General features: G+C 37.4%; 1 protein-coding gene and 1 pseudogene across 1 annotated transcript in view; one reads left to right on the top strand and one right to left on the bottom strand.

The window, feature by feature from the left end:
- Window positions 1-21,659, top strand: part of POLD3 (DNA polymerase delta 3, accessory subunit) — a 50,393-nt gene that overhangs the window by 16,035 nt on the left and 12,699 nt on the right. The window contains exons 4-9 of the mRNA XM_007080850.3: window positions 3,941-3,980; window positions 5,218-5,350; window positions 10,816-11,071; window positions 12,385-12,457; window positions 17,168-17,333; window positions 19,916-20,022. Coding sequence (XP_007080912.2) covers window positions 3,941-3,980; window positions 5,218-5,350; window positions 10,816-11,071; window positions 12,385-12,457; window positions 17,168-17,333; window positions 19,916-20,022 — 775 coding nt within the window. The remainder of the gene's footprint in view (window positions 1-3,940; window positions 3,981-5,217; window positions 5,351-10,815; window positions 11,072-12,384; window positions 12,458-17,167; window positions 17,334-19,915; window positions 20,023-21,659) is intronic.
- Window positions 2,715-3,934, bottom strand: LOC102951266 (annotated as a pseudogene).

Genomic DNA, 21,659 nt, shown 5'->3' with positions numbered 1-21,659 from the left:
CAGCCACCTGATGCTACATTGATAATACTTTAGGTTTTTCAACAGTCCCTTATTGATAGTTTTTGGAGTTATTTACAATACATGGCCTTTACAAATTGTGCTATAGTTAACCTGTATTTTTTTTTTTTTTTTAATATTTTTGCCACTTTTAAGGTTGCGTTTCCTAGGATTGTTAGGATGCGTATGTACTTTTGTTGGGTAATTGCCAAATACTTCTCCATTTTTCATTCCTACCAGTAATGTATAAGAGTCCCTTTTCTATATAATGCATGTTGTCATATGTTTCGGGGTCATTTGTGTTTCTTTTCCTATGAATTGTCTTCATACCTCTTGCCTATTTTTTCTAAAGGAGTTTATTTCCTCTATTTTAGAAGCTATATATTAACCCTTTGTGATATGAGTTGCAGGTATTTTTCCCACTTTATCATTTTTCTTTGTACTTTGGCTTAAAGTTTATTTTTGTCATCTAAAAATTGTACATTTGTTAGTTTTTATAGATTATTTAAATTCTTCTTATTGTTTATAGTTAGGAAACTTTTCCTCATTCTCATATCACTTTATAGTAGAATTTATCTGTTTACAGAAGAATTCACCCATATTTTCTACTAGTGTATGTATGGTTTTATTCTTTACACTTAAATCTCTGCTTGGTTTAGAATTTGTTCTAATCTGTGAGAGACAGATCCAATTTTTATTTGGTTCCATATGATTATATATTAATTCTCTTTACAAAACTTACTAAGAGGTTCTTTTACTCACACTATTTGAGATGCTGTGTTCATTTTCTTGTGTTTATTTTTCACTGTTTTAAAATTTAGTTTTATTCAAAGGGGCACCTGGGTGGCTCGGTTGGTTAAGCGTCCAACTCTTGATTTTGACTCAGGTCATGATCTCACAGTTCATGAGATTGAGCCCCACATCAGGCTCTGTGCTGACATCATGAAGCCTGCTTGGGATTCTCTCTCTCCCCTGTCTCTGTCCCTCCCTGGTTCGTACTGTCTCTATCTCAAAAATAAATATACTTAAAAAAAATGGAGTTTTATTCTAATACGTTAATACTAATGCATGCCTGATAACCTAGTGATAATTCATAAGTTTAAGAGTTCACAACATTTTTAGAGAGCACATAATGTTAACATTCAAATAAGGCGTTATAGAAAATTTTGTGAAGAATGAAATGTTTACTATAATCCTTAAAAGCCTTGGTCCATTTTGAAAGATCAACACTGAAGTTTTAAAAATCAGAAGAAAGGAAAGTAAGTTTTTTTCCTCCACAAAATACATAAGAACCACTTGCTGGCATTTGTGTTTTGAGTGCCTGGAATAAAATGGGCTACATTTTCAAAGGCAGTTAGTAACAGCTTGTACAAGGACTTGTTTCATTTGATTTAGCACCAAGTACATACATTAAGAGTAAATACACCATTCAAGAGTCACGTTTCTCCTCTAGCTCTCATATGCCCCACAGGACGTAAGCATCCTTGTTACCCCACTAAGGGATCAAATCATTTTCATTTTAATATGGCAACTCAGATTATACTCACCGGTAGAGTTTCTTCCTGCCAAATAACAGTGGCCATAACTATGGCAGTGAATGCTAGCAGGTATCAACTTCTTTGATTAGGAATAAAGAACTCAGTCAGCAAACTCAGTTATTTTTTGGTCTTTTTCAGCCTGTCATGTAAATGCTTTTAATTGCTATAGCTGTTTACTAATTATGATTGTTATATATATCAAGGGAATTTTCCTCTAGCATACATGATCTCTTTCTGTTTCCTTGTGCCATGGGTTTTCTTTTATTCTTCTTTTTGTAATTAATTTATTAATTACAAGGCAGATCTTACATTTTGATTACAAAGCAAACTAGCAAGTAGATCCTAAAGCACAAATTTTTAAACTCCATAACATTTGAAAACATAAGACTTTACTTACATTTTCTGTTGAATATTCAGCTTTGGTGTTTTTGCAAGAACTTCTGTCTGTTTCTGATGTAAATCATCCCTCAGTGCACATGTATTTTCAAAAGAACAGTCTTAGGAAAATGAACTTTCTTATGTGCTAATTAATACTTTTTTTAGTAAATTGAAAATTTGAGTAAACTGAAGGTATGTTTAATGACAAAATAAATACAGCATATGTGACTAGTTTATAAGTGTCTTAGTGTATAGGTAGCAGTGAATTTGCATCCTGCAACTAATCTGTAAATCCAGTTTTTTTTTTCCTTGGAATTTTATAGACATAATATCTCACAAAGCCATATACCACAGTGCTGAAGATGCTTTTTCTTTTTTGGATCAGTCTATGCAAAAGCCCCTTATAAGATACTTTCCCCAAATAACATGGAATTTTTTTGTTTCTTTTCCATAAAGTAAGGAAACTTTATCAACCACTTATTCTTCTGAACAAATGTTAGGTTACTACCAATTGCTTTTTTAATTTGCTCTAAAAGATTTTTTTTAGGGCCGCCTCGATGGCTCAATCAGTTAAGCCTCCGACTCTTGATTTTGGCTCAGGTCTTGATCTCATGGTTTGTGGGTTCAAGCCCCACTTCTGGCTCCGTGTTGACAATGTGGAGCCTGCCTGGTATCCTCTCTCTCTGCCCTTCCCCACCTCATGCATGGGTGCTTTGTCTCTCTCTCTCTCAAAAATAAATAAACTTAAAAAAACATTAAAAACTTTTTTTTTTTTTAAGTTTAGACATTTCTGATGTTTTTCAATTGCACACCCACAGATTACTGGATAAAACACTAGATAATTTCAAAAGATGAATCTTCATATTTCAGTCATTTGACACATCCTTAATTTCCAGATAAAATCAGTAGAAATGAAACTAATAGAATTCTCAAAGAATTCATACATGCCAGTCTTAGGATAAGGAGCTTCTAAATGCATGGATGAGGAGCTTCTGCTCATCTTACTAGGTAAATGCGATTTTCCTCATGAAGTAACTGATGCTTTCTGGTTCATTTGTGGAACTTTTGTTTGTAGGGAAGCATATACATAGGGCCAGATCTTATCAGTTTCTGTTGTGGAGAATGTATCCTACACCCCTTTTGTCTGGTAGGTAATATTCCAGGACCAGTTCTATTTGGGTTTTGTAAGCCTTCCATCTCTTGAGAACCATTTCTGGTCTGTTATTCTCACACTGGATGATAGGTGCTCCAGTCAGATCATCACGGTTTTGGGAGGGATGAATTTGATGTTGTAGACCGGGTGGCTAGGTGGATGAATTTAGCAAGGAGTGAGGTGTTGTTTAATGACCTCAAAGGGCATGTTCAGATTAATCACCATGTCTACCTGATAAACGATCCAGGGCTTCTGCTTGTGGAAGTGTCCTTGGAAAACTATCTAATACCCAGCTATGTTGGGTGAGATTTTTCAGCTCACGAAGAGCCAAGCTGAGTCATGACATTGTCTGAAATGAGCTTCCCTTATTTAGTGAAAGTCTTGGCTAACCAATTTCTGTGTCCCAAGCCCATTGTCTCAGAGTGGGTCCCTGTGGGAGAGGGGCTTCAGCTCAAAGTATTTTGTGATGTGCGATGACACACCTTGCCCGAGCTCAGTGCCACCATGATCACTGCGTTCAGGAGGCCCGGGCTGCACAGAAAGGGGGCTTTGGCCTGGTTGCATGCTCACCCTGTTCTGTGGTTTGGGACCTGTGGGCTGGCAGCACTGTGAGCTGAGGGCTGCCATTTGTTTGGTTTTTCATTGTATTGTTGTTATGTATATTCTATCACTTTCCTTAACCTGATGAAGTTTTAAAGTAAACAGCTTAAGTTAAAAAATAAGCCTGACTTTATGAAACTGTAATACAGATTTTTATGGGTACCTAATGTTCGTAATTTCACATCAAGGTGCAATTGAATTATCAGCAAAGAAACTTTCAAATTGGAAGTTGTACTACTACTTTAAACACTAATGAGATGTTATTTCCTTACAGTGCCACAAGGTTGCAGTAGTGAGAGAAGATAAATTGGAAGGTAAGTGTTTTAGCAACTTAGCAAGATTTTCCTCTTTTGGGATCAATGTAGGTACAGAAAAAATCTGCCCCTAGCATCTGCATACAATTATATTTAGCTATTTAACTGAAGAGCTGAATATTCCTTTTATTAGTAGTTTCTGAAACATGTTAAAATAGGATACCACATCTGCCTAACTTCCCATTTTTAAGACCAGTAGCTGCTGACATTTATAAAGCACTTTTATCACAGGATTTCAAAGCTCATGTGATTCTTGCAAAAAAACTATCATGAATAACATGTGGAACACCTCATCAACTGTAAAAAGACAGTAGTCTCTAAATACTGTTTTGTGTTCCAGGACAGTTTTTTAGGAAGAAAATTAAAGGTTGCTTTTCCAAGGTCAGAAAGATTTAATAGAACTTCTAAATTAAATTTATCTTCCCATTTCAAAATTATTAATGCTATGGTTCTATTTAAAAATCCAGTTCAAAGGAATTTTATGACAGGGTCCACATGATCTGGACCTTTGTCTCAAGACAAAACTTGTACTGTTGTACTTCCTATATAAAGACTCCCACCATTGGTGTCATTTTCTTACAAAAGAACTCTGAGGTATTTAGGGTGGTGGAGATGTCCACTTTTTTCTTTGTGAATTCCCACAGTGGTAGGCAAAGTGAGATTTATTCATTCAGTAGATACATCATGAGTATTTATACTGTGTCAGGCTCTGTGCTACGTGCTGGAGACTCAAGCACATTCCCTTTCTTCGTGGAATCTAACATTTGTTCTTGTGATGTTCTTCTGTGTTTCTCCTCTGCAGACTTATCTGGTTAGTATTTTTGTTATAGAGTTGCTTTGCACAAAAATTGAATTACATAATTGAGTCTTCTCAGGTAGAAATTATTCGTCAGTTATATGCTAAAGATTCTTCCCTGACTGAAAAAAAAAAAAAAAACCCTAAAACATCATAGTCATCATCAATCATTCATTAATGTTTACCGAATGTCCACTGGATGAGTGATACCCTCACAGGTGTGGTACTTAGGACTGACTCACCACTACCTACCTTGTCATTATGTCCCCGTTATAGAAAAAAGAGTTGATGTTATACTGTGTATGTGACTCTTTGGCCTTTTAGGGCTTTTTGGACCACCACAGATTGCAAATGGTTTTAATGCAGAAGGGTTTCTTGTTAAAGTCCCCACATGCTATGAAGTTTGTGTATTAACAGACTGCTTTTCCTGTTGACTTGTAGCAGTGAAGTCCAAGCTAGCTGTGACTGCCAGCATCCATGTGTACAGCATCCAGAAAGCCATGCTAAAGGACAGTGGGCCTCTGTTCAATACCGACTATGACATCCTTAAAAGCAACTTGCAGAACTGCAGCAAGTGAGCTCCTTAATGTTCCTTGTGGGCTTCTTTACGAATTGATTTTGTAAGATGTTTACACAGTGGCTGCCTCTTAAGAGTGAATGCCAAGTCTAGTAAAACCCCATTTATCTTGCAGTAAGACACATGCCTGGTTTTATTAGTACATCATAAGGTGAAAAATAGCAGCCACAACCCATATTGAAAACCCCAGTGGACTCCCCATAAATCTATTTCTCATGTATTTATCCTGTCACCGCCACCAGAAATGTTTGTTGTGCCCCCTCATTACTCCCTTACCCCAGTCTCTGCTTGTCTGAATCCTACCCATTTTTCAGGAACCAGTGTAAACGTCCTTCAAAAACTATTTCTAATTTGTTATCCCTCTACCTTCCATCCAAAAACAGTTGATCTTCCACAGCCAGGATCACATCTTGTTTGTTTTTGTACTTTATATCGTTTTCAGTGAGGTGATGGACCATAATGCACAGGCTTGTGTTGTGTCTTTGCTGCTTAATAGCCTGGTGGTTTTGGGCCAATTACTTAAACTCTTTGAGTTTTGGCTTTTTCATTTTTAAATTAAATTCATGTTAAAATTTTTAAATAGTAATACCTACTTTGTGGGGTTGTATTAAGAGTTCAAATCAGTTCCCCAGACATATTAAGCACCTACTACTTTGATAGGTACTAAGTGAGATCATTTGAATTCATTCCACAAAGTTCTGATGAGTACCTATGACATGCCACACACTGTAGAGTGAATATGGCCCAGTACCTGCTTATGGAACTAATGGTCCTATGGTAAACACTTATATTATAGCGTGACAGTGCTATAATAGGAGTAATACTGAGGGAGGCTATTTGGGGGGCATTTGTGGGAAATCAAATAGCTAGGGCCTGTGTTAGGAGATTATAGGGAACGCATTGCAAAGCAGAACACTGCTTTCTGGCCTGCTCTTCTCATAGCCCTCTGAGTGATCTCCACCGTAGTGGCCTCCTCAAGACGTCATGAACAATGACTGATTACCCTCCTCAACTCCCATGAGCAAGAAGATTCTTCAAACAAAAAAGGGGGATAGGTGGGAAATCAAATAGCTATGTCCTGGGTTAGGAGAATGCATGCTTTCCTTATAATCGCCTAACCCAGGACATAGCTATTTGATTTCCCACAGACACTCATCCCTCACTTTTGGGTGGGGTGGAGTGATGAGGCAAAAGAGAGAAGGCTTCCTAGAGGGTGTGACGTTTAAGTCAAGGCCTTAAGGCCCAAGTAGAAGTAGCCAGTAAAAGGAGAAGTAGAAGAGTGAGGACAGAACTGTGAGGAAACATGGTGCTTGTGTGGAACCAAAGTCATTTTCTATGGCTGGACTTAGACTGAGAGGTAGGAAATAATGAAATATAAGACTAAAGTAGGACTCACAGTGTACACTTTGACTAGTAGGTTAAAGAGTTTCGACTTTATTCTGAGGGCACTGGGGAGCCACTGAAGATTTTGAAGCAGATGGGTGAAATGATCAGAGCTGCATTTATAGAAAGATCACTTGGGGCACCCAGGTGGCTCAGTCAGTTAAGTGTCCAACTCTTGATTTTTGCTCAGGTCATGATCTCATGGTTTGTAGGATCAAGCCCCACATCAGGCTCTGTGCTGAAAGCGCAGAGCCTGCTTGGGATTCTCTTTCTCCCTCTCTCTCTGTTCCTCTCCTGCTTGTGCTTGTTTTCTTCCTCTCATTCAAAAATAAATATTAAAAAAAAAAAAGATCACTTGGCTGCAATAAGATGGTGAACATCGATCAGAAGGGAATAATCGGGAGACAAAGCCATCAGTGAAGAGAGATATTGCAGTGATTCAGGGTGGAGATGACAGTTATCTGAAGTATAGTAGTTGTATTGAGGGTGAAGAGGTATGAAGGTTAAAGAGTCATGCTGTCAAAACCTGGATGTTGTCACGCTTGGAGACCAGGTGTGTGTATGTGGCTGGGTGGGAGTGTTCATGATGTTAAGGATGATAACCGTATATCTGACTTGGTGGCTGAATTGGGTGATGGTGTTATCAGTAAGAAAGGGAATATGTGGGGAGGAGTAAGCTTGTGGGGAGAAGGAAAATGGTGAATTGGGTTTGGACATGTTGAGTTTGAGAAGCCTGTGGGGAGTCCAAGTGAAGATGTCCATGCAATAGATAGATGAGTCTAGAGCTAAGGAGAGAAATCTGGCATGAAGATAGAGATTTTGGAATCAGAGAAAATAGGTAATTAATTGGGACACAGCAGTAGATACAGTCATTCACAGAGAATGCGTAGAATGAAGGAGGGCAGAAAGTAAAACTCGAGGCCATGGTTACTAGCTGTATAACCTTAAGCAAATTATTGAACCTCTCTGTGCCTCCGTCTCCTCATCAGTAAAATGAAGCTAACAATGGTACAAAGCTCAACAGGTTATTGAGGAGTAAATGAATGAATATATATAAAACACTTAGAATAGTGTTTGGTACGTAGTAAGCGCTATTTAAAGATAGCCACTTTTCAAGGGATGGGCAAGAGAAGAGGAGCCTAAATGGGAGCAACCAGAGATGAGAGGAAAATCACGAGAATATAGGGGGCTCTAAAAGCAAGGAAAGAGTTTTAAGAGGTAGGGACTGATTGGCAATATCATATCTTACTGAGAAGCAAAGTAGAATAGGAACTGAAAAGTGTGCATTGGATTTAGTGATGGCCTTGGTGAGAGGCTTTTCCATGGAGTGGCCAGAATCTGGTGAACTGAGTAAATGGGAGCATGATAAAGTGGGACAGCAAAAATGGACAAGTCTTTTCAGGAAATTGGACTGTAAAATGGAGAAAGAGAGAGGTAGCTAAAGAGGATTTGAGACTGAGAGAGAATATATACATTGTTGAGAATGCCCTGAACTTGTACTATTCAGAAAGAGCCATAAGAGAAGAAATGATTGAAGCTACTGGGGGAGATGGGGTAACTGATACAGCCAGGTCCTTGAGGAGAAATAGAGACTTGCCAAACATAGTTTCTGTAAGTTCCATGAGAACAGGGATTGTGTCTATTTTGTGACCAAAAAATGGTGCCTGGCAAATGGTAAGCATTTAGTAAGTAACTGTTGAGTGAATTGATGATAGACATTAGTTCTTTTACTCTACTGCTCAAACCTTAATAGGCACACAAATATTTATTAAATAAATAAATATAATTCTATAGCTAGAGTAATAAGTGGTGGGGTTTTTAAAATTTTTTTAGTGTTTATTTTTGAAAGAGAGACAGAGCATGAGTGGGGGAGGGGCAGAGAGAGAGGGAGACACAGAATCCGAAGCAGGCTCCAGGCTCTGAGCTGTCAGCACAGAGCCTGATGCAGGGCCTGAAGCCACAAATTGTGAGATCATGACCTGAGTCATGATCCGAAGTTGGATGCTTAACCAACTGAGCCACCCAGGCACCCTGATAAGTGGTGTTTCTTAGGGAAGGACTGCAAGAAAAGATGAATATCCTGATAGGTTTATGTAAATTGTACTATTAGATTTCAAAAATAATCTGTATTAAAATCTAGTTGTGGCATGTCAAGCTCTAAAAATCAGTTCTTCTATTGTATCTGAGTAGACAAACAGGAGTAAAGGGGACTCAGAAGTTCAAAATGATATTTACTCAGGGACCACTAAAGTAAACATGGCAAAGTAGAAATGTGGTAATAGGAAGCACTTTAATGAAACCTTACTTAAATACTTAAAGTATAATGGGTAGAAATGTGAAGAATTTATCTCTAATAAAGAAGTTTGTAATTGCCCTTGAGAATTATGGGCCAACTGAAATCTGACTCATTGTTTCGTGTGTTTTAAGAAGTGCTGTGACAGGAAGAAAGTTGAAATTTTAGGACTGAGCAGATTCTTCTCTCTTCGGACATGTTCCCAGCCTAACTTGGTCTCTTCCTTATTGCCAGTTCTGGTCCTGACCCTAAGGTGTGGAATGTAGACCAAATGGAGAAAGAGTTGTTTCAGGGCCAACTTCAGATGTTGACAATGAAATAAACCATTGCTTTTTTCTGTGTACATGGAAGCACTGCAAGGCCAGAGAGGAAGACTAGTGGGTACAAGGAAATGATTTCCGTCTGTTCTTAACTCTGATGCACAAAATATTTGTGTTAGTGTGGGGTTTTCTGAAGTGGACTCTAATCAGGGGAAGATTTTGGAGCTATAGACTCAGCTTTAGGGCTGCTCAGTCTAAGGTTACTTCTGAAATTAAATGATGTATCAGGGACTTTTTCTTAGGCCAGTTAATCTAGAAGTTGTGCCTGGTTGATCTCTCGAATGATTACTATTACCACATAGTTTCTTTCTTAACTTTTCCCACCTCAAGTGGAGGTGATACATTAAAGAAGGGAGAGAAACCAGAAGCCTCACTTCTAGGGACTTCAGTTCTCTCATTCTTTCACACGTATTTCTATGTGCCAGGCCTTGTACTGGGTACCTAAAATACAAAAGATGAATAGTACCCTTCCCTACCTCCAAGGAGCTCTCACCTACTCCCAGTAAGCTAAAGACTGGGGGAAATAAAATGTTTTTCTTTGTCAGAAAAGTTGAGGAACTTTGCTTTAAGCACAACTGGGATTTGTGTGAACAAGGCACATCTACGATGATTATAGAAGAGATGAATGCTCCCTTTAATATGCCATGCATACCGTTCCACTTTTCTTCACTTGGCTTTGGGCATACTTGTCTGGTGCTGTTAGTGGGTGTTATTAGAAATTTTTAACAAATGACAATAAAGGACCACAGGTCATAGGAGCCAGTGGCTCTGTTCCTAGCTTCTTCCTTATTTTAAAGCATGACCCACTCTGGCCAGGAGAGTTGCCAGGAATTTTATTAGTATTTAAAGCTCGTAATTTTGGTTCAGTCAATATTTATTGCATACGTAGCTCTGTAAGGTGAAGGTCTTTAAACACAAGAGATAACCATTTGATTTCCCAAGGATGTTGACATTACTAATCTTTTGTTATTTTTTTGTATATTCTTACTGTTTTGAATTGGGGTGCTTTCTTCAAAAAAGTAAGATGTTCAATATGGTATGGTAGAAGACCTCAGATTCCAGTCCTGGTTCTGTTACTGACTAGATGTATAATCTAGGACAAGTCTCTCAACATCTCTCCAATACTTTTTTCTCTATCTAAATTAGAGTTTTTATTTATTTTTGAGAGAGAGCAAGCAAGGGAAGGACAGAGAGAGAGGGAGACAGGAGACAGAATCCCAGGCAGGCTCCACACTGCCAGCACAGAGCCCGTGGCCAGGCTCAAACTCACGAACAGTGAGATCATGACCTGAGCCGAAATCAAGAGTCAGACGCTTAACCGACCGAGCCACCCAGCCACCCCTGCACAAAATAATTTCTAAAATCCATTTTAGTTCTAAACTTTTCTAATTTAATAGTGTTAGAGGTAGAAAGTATTGTGTGGAAGAAGCAAGACTTTGAAATTAATGTAACATTTCCAACTTCAGGTTTAGTGCCATACAATGTGCAGCTGCAGTTCCCAGAGCTCCTGCTGAATCCTCATCTTCCGAAAAGTTTGAGCAGTCAGATCTTCAAGTATCAAGTGAGACACAAGCCAATAATGAGTTGACAACCAATGGTCATAGTCCACCTACCTCCAAACAGATTTTACAGCAGCCCAAGGGAATAATGGGAATGTTTGCCTCTAAAGCTGCTTCTAAAACCCAAGAAGCCAACAAGGAAACCAAAACAGAGGCTAAAGAGGTAACAAACATAAGTTTAAAGATGTCTTTATAGCTCAGAATGGGTAACTAGAAGAGCATTGTAGTTTAATCACATAAGGTTCCAATATATAATAATATAGTCTAGTTTTTCCATTGTGGTCTGAATCCTTTAATTCTTGATATTCTCGTCTGAAATTGTCCTTTTTCTTTTGAAAATGCTTCTCACCAAGCTTTGGATTCTTCTGTAAAATGGTCCTGTGCACATCACAAGATTGTTTTGCAAGCCAATTGAAATCATGCATGTGAGAACACTTGAAAACCATAAAGTGCCAGGAATTGTATATTAGCAATATGTCATTTTGGGAACATCTTATATTCTGAGCTTTGCCATGTATGCCTTTCTTCCTAGTGTATTTAACATTCTCATTCTGTTTTATGAATTTTTCTTGTTTTTTTCCTCATCTGCTTCCCTTATTTATTGTTCATACATCTGAACTAACTTAAGTGCATTGACTTAAGAAAAGTCTCATTAAAAACTATTAAAAAATACTCCAGAAAAGCATAATTATTGTTATTTTTTAAGGTTTAGTTATTTTTGAGAGAGAAAATGAGTCAGGGAGGGGCAGAGAGAGGGGGACAGAGGATCAGAAGTGGGCTCAGCAGAGACCCTGATGCGGGGCTCGAAGTCACGAACCAGGAGATCGTGACCTGAGCTAAAGTCAGACGCTTAACCAACTGAGCCACCCAGGCACCCCATAATTATCATTATTATTGTTATTACCATCATTGTGATTTTTGGCCTCTGCTTTGGAAAAGGAGAGGGGAGTGGAGGGAAAACCCCTAACATTTATAGAACTACTGTGTGCCAGTAGTTTGGATCTTTGCTTAAATCCTCCTAACTATTCTGTGAGGAAGAGATCTCCATTTTGTAGGTGGTGAAACTAAGGGCTAATTGCCTGGATATCAGATTGCTATTACATGGCACAACCAGAATTCAAATCCACTTCTGATAATAACAAATGTAACATTTTGGAGGTTCCCTTGTTATATCATACTGCCTCTGATCTGTTTTAATTCTATCAAACTAAGCAGTTTTTCAATATACTCAAAGTTTAGACACATTCATGGGTAATAATTCTGTAAGAACTATGAGTAACTAAGCTTTGGAGATTAACATCAGATACTCTGGTGTGGATTGGTTCTTAAATCTCACGCTGACACATTTTGGCATGATTATATAGGGACTGTGCCATTGTGACAATGTGCCCTGCAATTGAAGAGATTGTTTGAGACTCCGACTTGAAGAACAGCCTAGACGCTAAAAAAAAAATCATATGTGTTTTCTGCTTCTAGGTATCTTCTGCAGGCAACAAGGCACCAGGGAAAGGGAATGTGATGAACAATTTTTTTGGAAAAGCTGCTATGAGTAAGCATGTTTTTACCTTCCTTTGATTAATACATGAATGGTAATATAATAACATATTTGAGGGGAAAGCCACCTTACCCAGTTTTTACCCATCTGGTGTACCATGTAGACTTGCTGCATCCTAACATAAATTTGCAGTCTACTGACCAATATATTGAATGGAAGTAACCCAACTGGAACAGTGGATTTTAACGGGTGAGCTGAGTTCAGTTTACCTTGGGGGGTAGTTTACTATTCCTGTTTTTACTTCCTGCCTTGAAAAGACAATTTTTTGTTTCATAGGGCTCTTGAAAATGGGTGATAAAATAGAAGGGAGGTTGCTTGGTTAAACAGCATAGTGTTGAGGTTAATATCCTAGATGCTGGGGTCAGTTTGCCTGGTGTGACCATTATTAATTATTACCTCTGTCTCCCAAGGGGTTGCAAAAACAAATCTTTTTGACATTCTGTAGTTATTTTTTACAGATTATGCATGTTAATGAACTAGACCTCAGTATGAATTAGAAGGGCACAGGTGATTGTAGCCATTTAAAAATAATACTTTTTGAGAAAGCAAAATTTCCTTTATTTAAAAAATTTTTTTTAGTATTTTTATTTTTGCGAGAGAGAGAAAACCAGCAGCAGGCTCCAGGCTCCAAGCCGTCAGCACAGAGCCTGATGTGAGACTCAAACTCATGAACAAGATCATGACCTGAGCCAAAGTCAGAAGCTTAACAGACTGAGCCATCCAGATGCCCTTAAAAATTTTGTTTTAATTAGAATTCTTTCATATGGAAAGAACCAGTAGTCACGTATTTTCATACTTCTCATACCAAGTACACCTCCCCTAAGGGTTATGTGGCATAATACCAGAAAGCATTCAGGAGCCACAGGACAATTATGGCACACTTTCTTGGAGCATCAGTTTTACAAAGATCTTGTGGGAAGGTGTTTTGTTACATGCTTGTGCAAGAAAAATTAGTCAGAATTCTGCTTTCCTGTGATGGTCGGATTAGTGGTTGGAGGAGGCGTTGGGGTAGATAGTGTTTATTTGCCATAAAATCCATCAGAGAAGGTTTTTGTCTTTTGAAAGTATGTAGAAAATTTGATACTTCAGGTTATTGGGAAGCGTGTTGTATTGTTGCAGGCAGAATGCACAAGGAGGGCTCCCTACTTCTGTGAAAATAGATAGTGCTAATGTCACTGGCCTGCATGGCTGGTACTGGTCCACTGAACCCAATCAGAGTGTGTGTGGTTCCTTGGTGACTTTTAGGTCCACGTTTTTATTTTTGTTTTGTTTTCTTATGCATTTGTAACCAGTGAATTTAAAAAATTTTATTATTTCTAAAATATATAAGCTGTGAATATTCGCTAGTTGTAAAAAAAAAAAATCAAGCTATACAGAAGTATATACTTATTTATTCATGTGTTTATTTCAGAAATATTTATTGAGCAAGTACTGTGTACTTGCAACTATTATACATGGTGATACAGTGGAGGAAATGTAGACAAGCAAGGTCTCAGCCTTCATGGTCCTTATATTCTACTGTGAGAGACAGACAAATCAATAAAGAATAAAACAGTTAATTATTTTAATTGCTAGGCAGACAGTGATAGAAGGAGTAGGGAAACTGGATAAAATAAAAGAATTAAATACTTACCTACTAAAAAGAATGGCTTCTAAAGTTGATTTATCTAACATTTTTTTCAAGGATGAATGTTTAGAGTAAAATGATGAATGTTTTATTGGATGAATGGTTTAGTGGGTTAAGTGTCTGACTTGGCTCAGGTCATGATCTCATGGTTTATGGGTTCAAGCTCCACGAGGGGCTCTGTGCTATCAGTGCTGAGCCTGCTTCAGATCTCCTGTCCCCCTCTCTCTTTCTCTCTCTCAAAAATAAACATTAAAGAAAAAAGTAAAATGATAAATATTTTTATTGTATTTGAGACATGACAAGATCATTGTGATAAAAGTGAAGAGAGTTGGATGAAAAGAGTTGAGGAGACTTGAAACATTTAAAATTTAATGCTGGGCAATAACAAGTGTTGGCAAGGATGTGGAGAAGTCAAGCCCTCATATACTGCTGTGGGGAATATAAAATAATGTGGTTGCTCTGAAAAACAGTATAGTAGTATTTCAAAAAGTTAAGTAATTATCCAGTGCTTCCACTCCTACATATCTACTCGAGTGAATTAAAACTGTATGTCCACATAAAAAATTGTACACAAATGTTCATAGCAACATTATTCATAATAGCCAAAAAGGTGAAACAACCCAAGGGTCCATCGTCTGATGAATGGATAAACACAATGTGATATAACCACACAATAGGATATTATTGAGCCAAAAAAGGAATGAGTCCTTGAACTATAACATGGATGAATCTTGAAATATGTGAAATGAAAAAAGCTGGACAGAAAAGGCCACCTGTTATATAAATTTATTTATACAAAATGTCTAGAATAGGCAAATCTAGAGACAATGTAGATTAGTAGACTAGTGTTACAGGCTAGGTTGGGATTGGGGAGTGACTGCTCATGGATACAGGGTTTATTTTGGGGTGATGGAAATGTTCTAAAATTGGATAGTGTTGATATTTGCACAATTACAAAGCACTGAATTTTATACTTTAAAAGGATACATTTTCTGGCATATGAATTATCTCATTAACAAGAACCGTAATGCTCCATATGTGAAAAAAATTACAGCATTGGTGACAAAATTAAAAAGTCATCATCTGTATCTTGCTTCTAAAGGTGTTTCATATTTTGAGTATAAAAAGGAGATGCTTTTAATTAGTCAGTGATACAAATGATTTGATCATTCAGAAAAAAAGAAAATGTGGTTAAATTTTCCTTAACAGTAGTCTGAAAGTGTTGCAATGAGCTGCCTCTTTACCAGCTAATTGGCCATTTGTAGCTGCATATGTAAATAATTTGGAGTTCCCCAAATACTGTGAAACCACGACAGAGTGAAAACTCTGGATGCTGAATCTCTTTGGTCACTGGTATTTTAATTAAGATCAGTTTCCTGAAATTGGTAGACTGTATGCAATAGCCTTGCTTTCCTTACCCCAAGAGTGGGGTAGGAAATACTTGGAGGTTTTTCCTCCTAATTATTTTATTTATTTTACTTATTTTATTTTATTTTATTTTATTTTATTTTATTTTATTTTATTCTACTTTTTTGAGAGAGTGGGGGAGGGGCAGAGGGAAAGGGAGAGAGAGAGAGCATCTCAAGCAGACTTCCCACCCAGTGCGTAGCCTGACGTGGGGCTCGATCGATGGATAGATCTCATGACTGTGAGATCATGACCTGGTCAAAATCAAGAGTTGGACACTTAACCAAGTGAACTACCCAGGCGCCCCTATTATATAATTTTAAAACAGTTGCTGTCAATATGATATAAATTATGTAACAATGCAAATTTTGCATAAACTTTAAGGATATACATGCAGCTTCAGAGAACTGGTTTTTTGGGAATCAGTTACTGACTCTGGACTCCCTAGAGATACATGTTTACTCTCCTGTACTATTTGGTGGAAAAACTTGAGAAGTACTGATACTTGAGAACAACAGTTTTGAAAAGGCAAGAGAAAATGCCTCCATTCTCTGGTGGATTCCACCAGATTTCTCAGTCAAGTCTTCAAAAAATAAAGTATAAACAAGCTGCATGTTATACTTTTATCCATCATCTATTCTTTCAAAGAATATACTTTGTTTATAAATTATACTAAGCCGTGTGTAATGGCCAAGGCTAAGCTATCAATTGGTCTTTTTCCTACCCTGTAGCTGGTTTTAGCCATTTTACATATAACCAAAGCTACTTATTGAAGAGCCTCATGCTGTTCACAGCTAAGAGTATTTTATGACTTTTCTTGAAAAAAACTGTCACTGAATATAGCACGAAGGCTATTCTTCTATGATTTCTCAGATGGCTAGGCCCATCCTGCTTGCATTTTTTAATCCTCTGCATGGCATAGTAGTTGCAGCTTGGTGTAGGGAAAGAGGTAGGGATTTTGAGGAGTTAAACTGACCTAGGTTCAAATCCTGTCTCTCAACCTTTTCTGTCAGTGTTACCTTGGGTAAGCCATACAACCTCACATACTAATCCCTTTTAATCCTTACAGTAATCTCATAAATATTCAGTTTTTACAGAGAAGATTGACTTTTAGGTAACTTATCCTGAGTGAAAAAGTTTGCATCAAACTTTTCTCATTCCAAAGTAGTCTTTTAATTATATAATTAAGATAATACTGAGATGATAAGAGTATCCAGGTTTAAGAAGATAGAATGGAATAGGAAATAAGATTTTGGTACGAATTTCTGTTGTCACTATTTGTAAACTGTATACTCGGGAAACGTCTTTTATCTCTCAGACTCTTAATTTTCTCATCTAATAAGTGATATATAAATGAGAATGATGATACCTCATATAGTTGTATTTGCTTTTTCTAAGCCCTGCTTTTACTATTATTTGGCCTGGGAGTTGTGATATAATGAAGGATTAGCAAGAGGCAGAAATGAAAACAGTTACTGCTAGAGTGGTAGTTGGAAAGGAGAAATGTTCTCTGACTAGACCATGAGTTCTGTTAGGACAGGGACTGTTTTTTTTATCCCTTTAGCCCCCTGCTCCTAACCAATTACTTGGCACTTAGTCGACTATCAGAGGAATAGTAGATTGACATTGCACGATGAGGTTATATATCATCTATTATACTATATTTGTAGATAAACTTAAAGTCAATTTGGATTCAGAACAAGCAGTGAAAGAAGAGAAAATAGTGGAGCAACCTCCAGTGTCTGTCACTGAACCAAAGCTGGCAGCCCCTACAGGCCTGAAGAAACCCGGCAAAAAAGCAGAGCCTGTTAAGATGCAGCAGAAGGAAAAAAAAAGGTAGGAAAATTTTGTTGCCTGTGAGGGAAGAGTGTCTCTGCTGGGGGTGAGAAGGTCTGTTTGGGCTTATTGACAGTGGGCAGTTTTCAGTTGAGTACTAAATCCTACTTAATGCCATAGGGATACAGCTGTATAACCAAAATGAAGAGAGAAGCTCAGTAGCTTATCTAGGGAAGTAGAACTGTGGAACAGCCAGTGTAGATGGTTTAGAGCCCAAATCCAGTTTTTTGGGCCCCATTGAACTAAATCGATTATCCTTTTTTTTCTTTACTTCATTTTAAATTTGTGGACATGGCATAAGTGTGCCTGATTGTGTCTGTGTCTGTTTTTCACTTTAGATTGCCAAGTGAGGGGTTACTATTTCCAGTCAAATTTAAGAGAAAAAGTTCTTTGTTTTCTTTTTATATCAATGAGTTTATTTTTCAAGTGGTAAAATGTAATTAGAAAAGAAAATAAAAAGCACACAAGCTGTTAAAAATGGATCCAGGAATTTGAGACACTACCTCATAGTTGGTAGGAATTAGTCTGTTGAAAGAAATTCTAAAGACACTGTCAGCACTGATAGGCCCAGAAATACTTGACTTTTGTAGCAAGGCTGGGGCTACTCTAGTAGAAAACATCAACAAAATGCTCAAGTTTCAGAGGGTCAAGGCTCTGTCCAGTGGGCCTTACCTCCTAGGAATATGTGAGATTGGTATGTTAAAATGTCCCCAGCCCATGGGCATAACACTCATTGTCGACAGTTATAGTCAGGAATGCGTTCAGTATTTCATTACCGAGTGTGATGTTAACTGTATGTTTTAAGTAGATGCCCTTTACCAGATGGAGGCTGTCCTTTTCTGTTTTTTTATGGATGGGTGCTGAATCTTGACTGATGCTTTTTCTGCATTTATTGAGATGATCTTTTGGGATTTCTGTTAGTGTGGTGAATTACCTTGATCGGCTTTTAAGTGTTAAACCAACCTTGCATTCTTGGGATAAACCTAATTTTTTGTCATGATACATTATCCTTTCTATAAGTTGTTGGATTTTATTTGCTAATATTGTAAGGATATTTTGCCACTGCATCTGTGAGGCTGATAGACCAGTTATTTACTTTTCTGATAATGTCTTTATATTTCAGTACCAAAGTTATGTAACTTAATAGAATTAGTAGAAAACTGTGGTTTCTGAGTTTGTGCAAGATATGTATTATTTTTTTTCTTAAAAGTTTGATAAAATTCAGTGAACCTGAGCCCAAAGTTTTCTTTGTGGGGAAGCTTATTTTATTAATTTGATTTCTTTAAATAGAGTCATCCAAATTTTCTTGTTCTTGTTGGGTCAGTTTTGGTTGTGTTTTTAAAGGAATTTATTTCATCTAAGTTGTTGAGTTCATTGGCATAAAGCTCCTACTATAGCCTTATTCTTTGAGGATCTGTAAAATCTGTACTTATCATTACAGATTATTCTTTTATTCCTCGTGTTGGTAATATGTTGTTTTGTCTTATTTTTTTAAATTTTCTTTTTAATGTTTATTTTTGAGAGAGAGAGAGGGAGACACAGAATCCAAAGCAGGCTCCAGCCTCCGAGTGGTCAGCACGGAACCGCGAGATTGTGACCTGAGTCGGAGTTGGACTGATTGAGCCACCCAGGCACCCCTGTTTTGTCTTTTTTTAATCAGTCTTATAGAAGGGTTTATCAATTTCATTAATGTTTTGCCCCAAAATAACAATTTTTAACCTTGTTAGTTTTTTTCTGTTTTATTTCATTAATTTCTGCTCTTTATCGTTTTTTGTTGTTTTTTGTTTGTTTGTTTGTTTGTTTTACCTATTTGGGGTTTGTCTTTTACTAGCTTGAGGTAGAAAAATAAGTTATAAAGTTACATAAGGAATAAGTTACTTGAAGATAAAAACCACATTTTATACATATCTGAATAGTGTGATAGAGTATCCAGAGGAGCTAACTACGTTAAGATGGAGTCTAGGTTTTTTTTATTATGTCATTAGAATCACCTTAAGGTCTTATGTCTATGCCTTTGCACATTTTTTTTCTTCTCTTTAAAGTATTTGTCTCCCTTTTTTTACCTGATGAATTTCCACTTAGTTTTTAGTTTTCGTACAAGAGTCTTGTCCCATAACATTTTATTTGTCCAGTAGTATTTATCACATTGTCTTACATTTGGTGGTGTTTATATCTATTTCTCCCACCAGAGCTTCTTGATAACAGTATTTTCTTCATCTTTGCATCCTCGGTGTTTAGCAAAAAGCCTGTGTATGTAGTAGCTGCTTATTTAAAGCTTGTTGAATGATTGAAAGGTCAGTAGGAAAAGTAAGAAGGAATTTGTAATGATAATTGATGAGCTGGTAAGTAGTTTCCAGTGAGCTATATAGAGAGCTAGAAAAATGTTTCATTCTGGTCACCCCATGAAATGACTTAGTTGTGGTCAGCAGAGTATCCTTAAAAAGAATCCTTATTGGTCTACTTTGACTCTTCTATCCTCTGGAATTAAGACCAGGAGTTATGAAGCAAGACCCATAGTAGCATATGCATACTTATATTTTTATTTTGTGTAACATGATTAAATTATTCCTGGATGGCAACAGGGGGAAGCAAATGGAGTTATCTGATGATGAGACAAAAGAAACTGAAAGTATGAAGAAAAAGAGGAGAAGAATCAAACTTCCTGAGTCTGATAGCAGTGAAGATGAAGGTGGGCTATGAAAGGTTGCTATTAATTTTTGGCTAGTGTCATTGTCTCCATTACTTGGGTTATAGCAAAAGTACCATAGACTGGATGGCTTAAGCAGGACAAATTTGTCCTGTTCACAGTTCTAAAGGGTGAGAATTCCAAAATCAAGGCACTGCCTGATTGTAGTTCCTGGTGAGAGCTCTCAGCTCTCTTCCTAGTTTGTAGGATATCTCCTTGCCATATCTTCACATGGCAGAGAGAGAAAGTGTTTCTCTTGCATCTTTTATAAGGGTGGTAATCTGATTCCATTAATTACCTCCCAAAGACCCCACCTCCAGATACCATCACGTTAGGGGTTAGAGCTTCAAATATGAATTTTGGGGGAACACAAACATTTAGTTGATAGCAGGGGTCAATTCTTACTTTGACGCTCACGGAGTTAAAAAGTAATTTATTACAGGTCACAATGACAATAGTAATTCTAGTATTGAGAGATAAACAATAGCACCATTAGAGTCTCCTTTCGCTTTTTGATCAGAACCATTGTTTTTTGGTAATTTAGCAAAGTAACTAACATAAAAGGAAAGAGAATAAGGATTATTATTATGTATATTATCAAAGAGCTTTTCTTTTTCTAATTTATTTTTTACTTTTTTATTTTTTAAATTTTTTAATGTTATTTTTGAGAGAGAGAGAGTGTGAGCGGGGGAGAGGCAGAAAGAGAGAGGACAGAGGATCTGAAGCAGGCTCCACACTGACAGCAGAGAGCCTGACACGGGGCTCAAACCCATGAACCATGAGATCACGACTGAGCCAAAGTCAGAAGCTTAACTGACTGAGCTGCCTAGGTGCCCTGAAGAGCTTTTCTTTTTAAAAAATGAAATGGAGATATTCCTTTGGCTACCTTCATGTGAATCTTTTAAAACAGGTAATATTGTAGGTATCAAGGGTGTTGGTGATATGGTGTTCCACGCCACATAAATAAAAACATGCTAAGTTTGAGAATCTATAGTGTCATTGTTGAAAGGGAATGATACTATGGACCCTTCTAGTTTTATGCTGTGGGCTCTATTGTAAGATAAACAGAATAAGGGCAAGATTCTTACCTGGAAAATTCATATGCCTTTTCAAAGAATATCAGGTGTTCGAAGAGCCAAGATCTCTTCCCAAATTGTGTAAATGAAGGTATATAGAAAGAGGATGAGGCTGGGGCACCTGGATAGCTCAGTTGGTTAAGCGTCCGACTTCAGCTTAGGTCATGATCTCGAGGTCCGTGAGTTTGAGCCCTGCGTCGGGCTCTGGGCTGACAGCTCAGAGCCTGGAGCCTGCTTTGGATTCTGTGTCTCCCTCTCTCTCTGCCCCTCCCCCGCTCATGCTCTGTGTCTCTGTCTCAAAAATAAATATAGAACATTAAAAAAAAAATTAAAAAAAAAAGAGGATGAGGCTAACAAGAAAGATGCCTTGGTCAAACTGCTATGCCAGATGACTTCTACCCTGCTTTGAGAACGGTGGTGAGAAGCTTGAGTTTCTATAATCCATTCTCTATGAATTTATGCCATAATGGGTATAAAACATTTTGAGGGCTCAGGCAAATCTACTCCAAAGGAATTCAGCATCAGATGAAGGTAGAATGACAAAACAAACAAACAAATGCTAAA

This window comes from Panthera tigris, chromosome D1 (assembly GCF_018350195.1).
Source record: "Panthera tigris isolate Pti1 chromosome D1, P.tigris_Pti1_mat1.1, whole genome shotgun sequence".
Lineage (NCBI taxonomy): Eukaryota > Metazoa > Chordata > Mammalia > Carnivora > Felidae > Panthera > Panthera tigris.
Note: the sequence above shows the minus strand (reverse complement) of the source record. Positions and strands in the feature narration are given on the sequence as shown.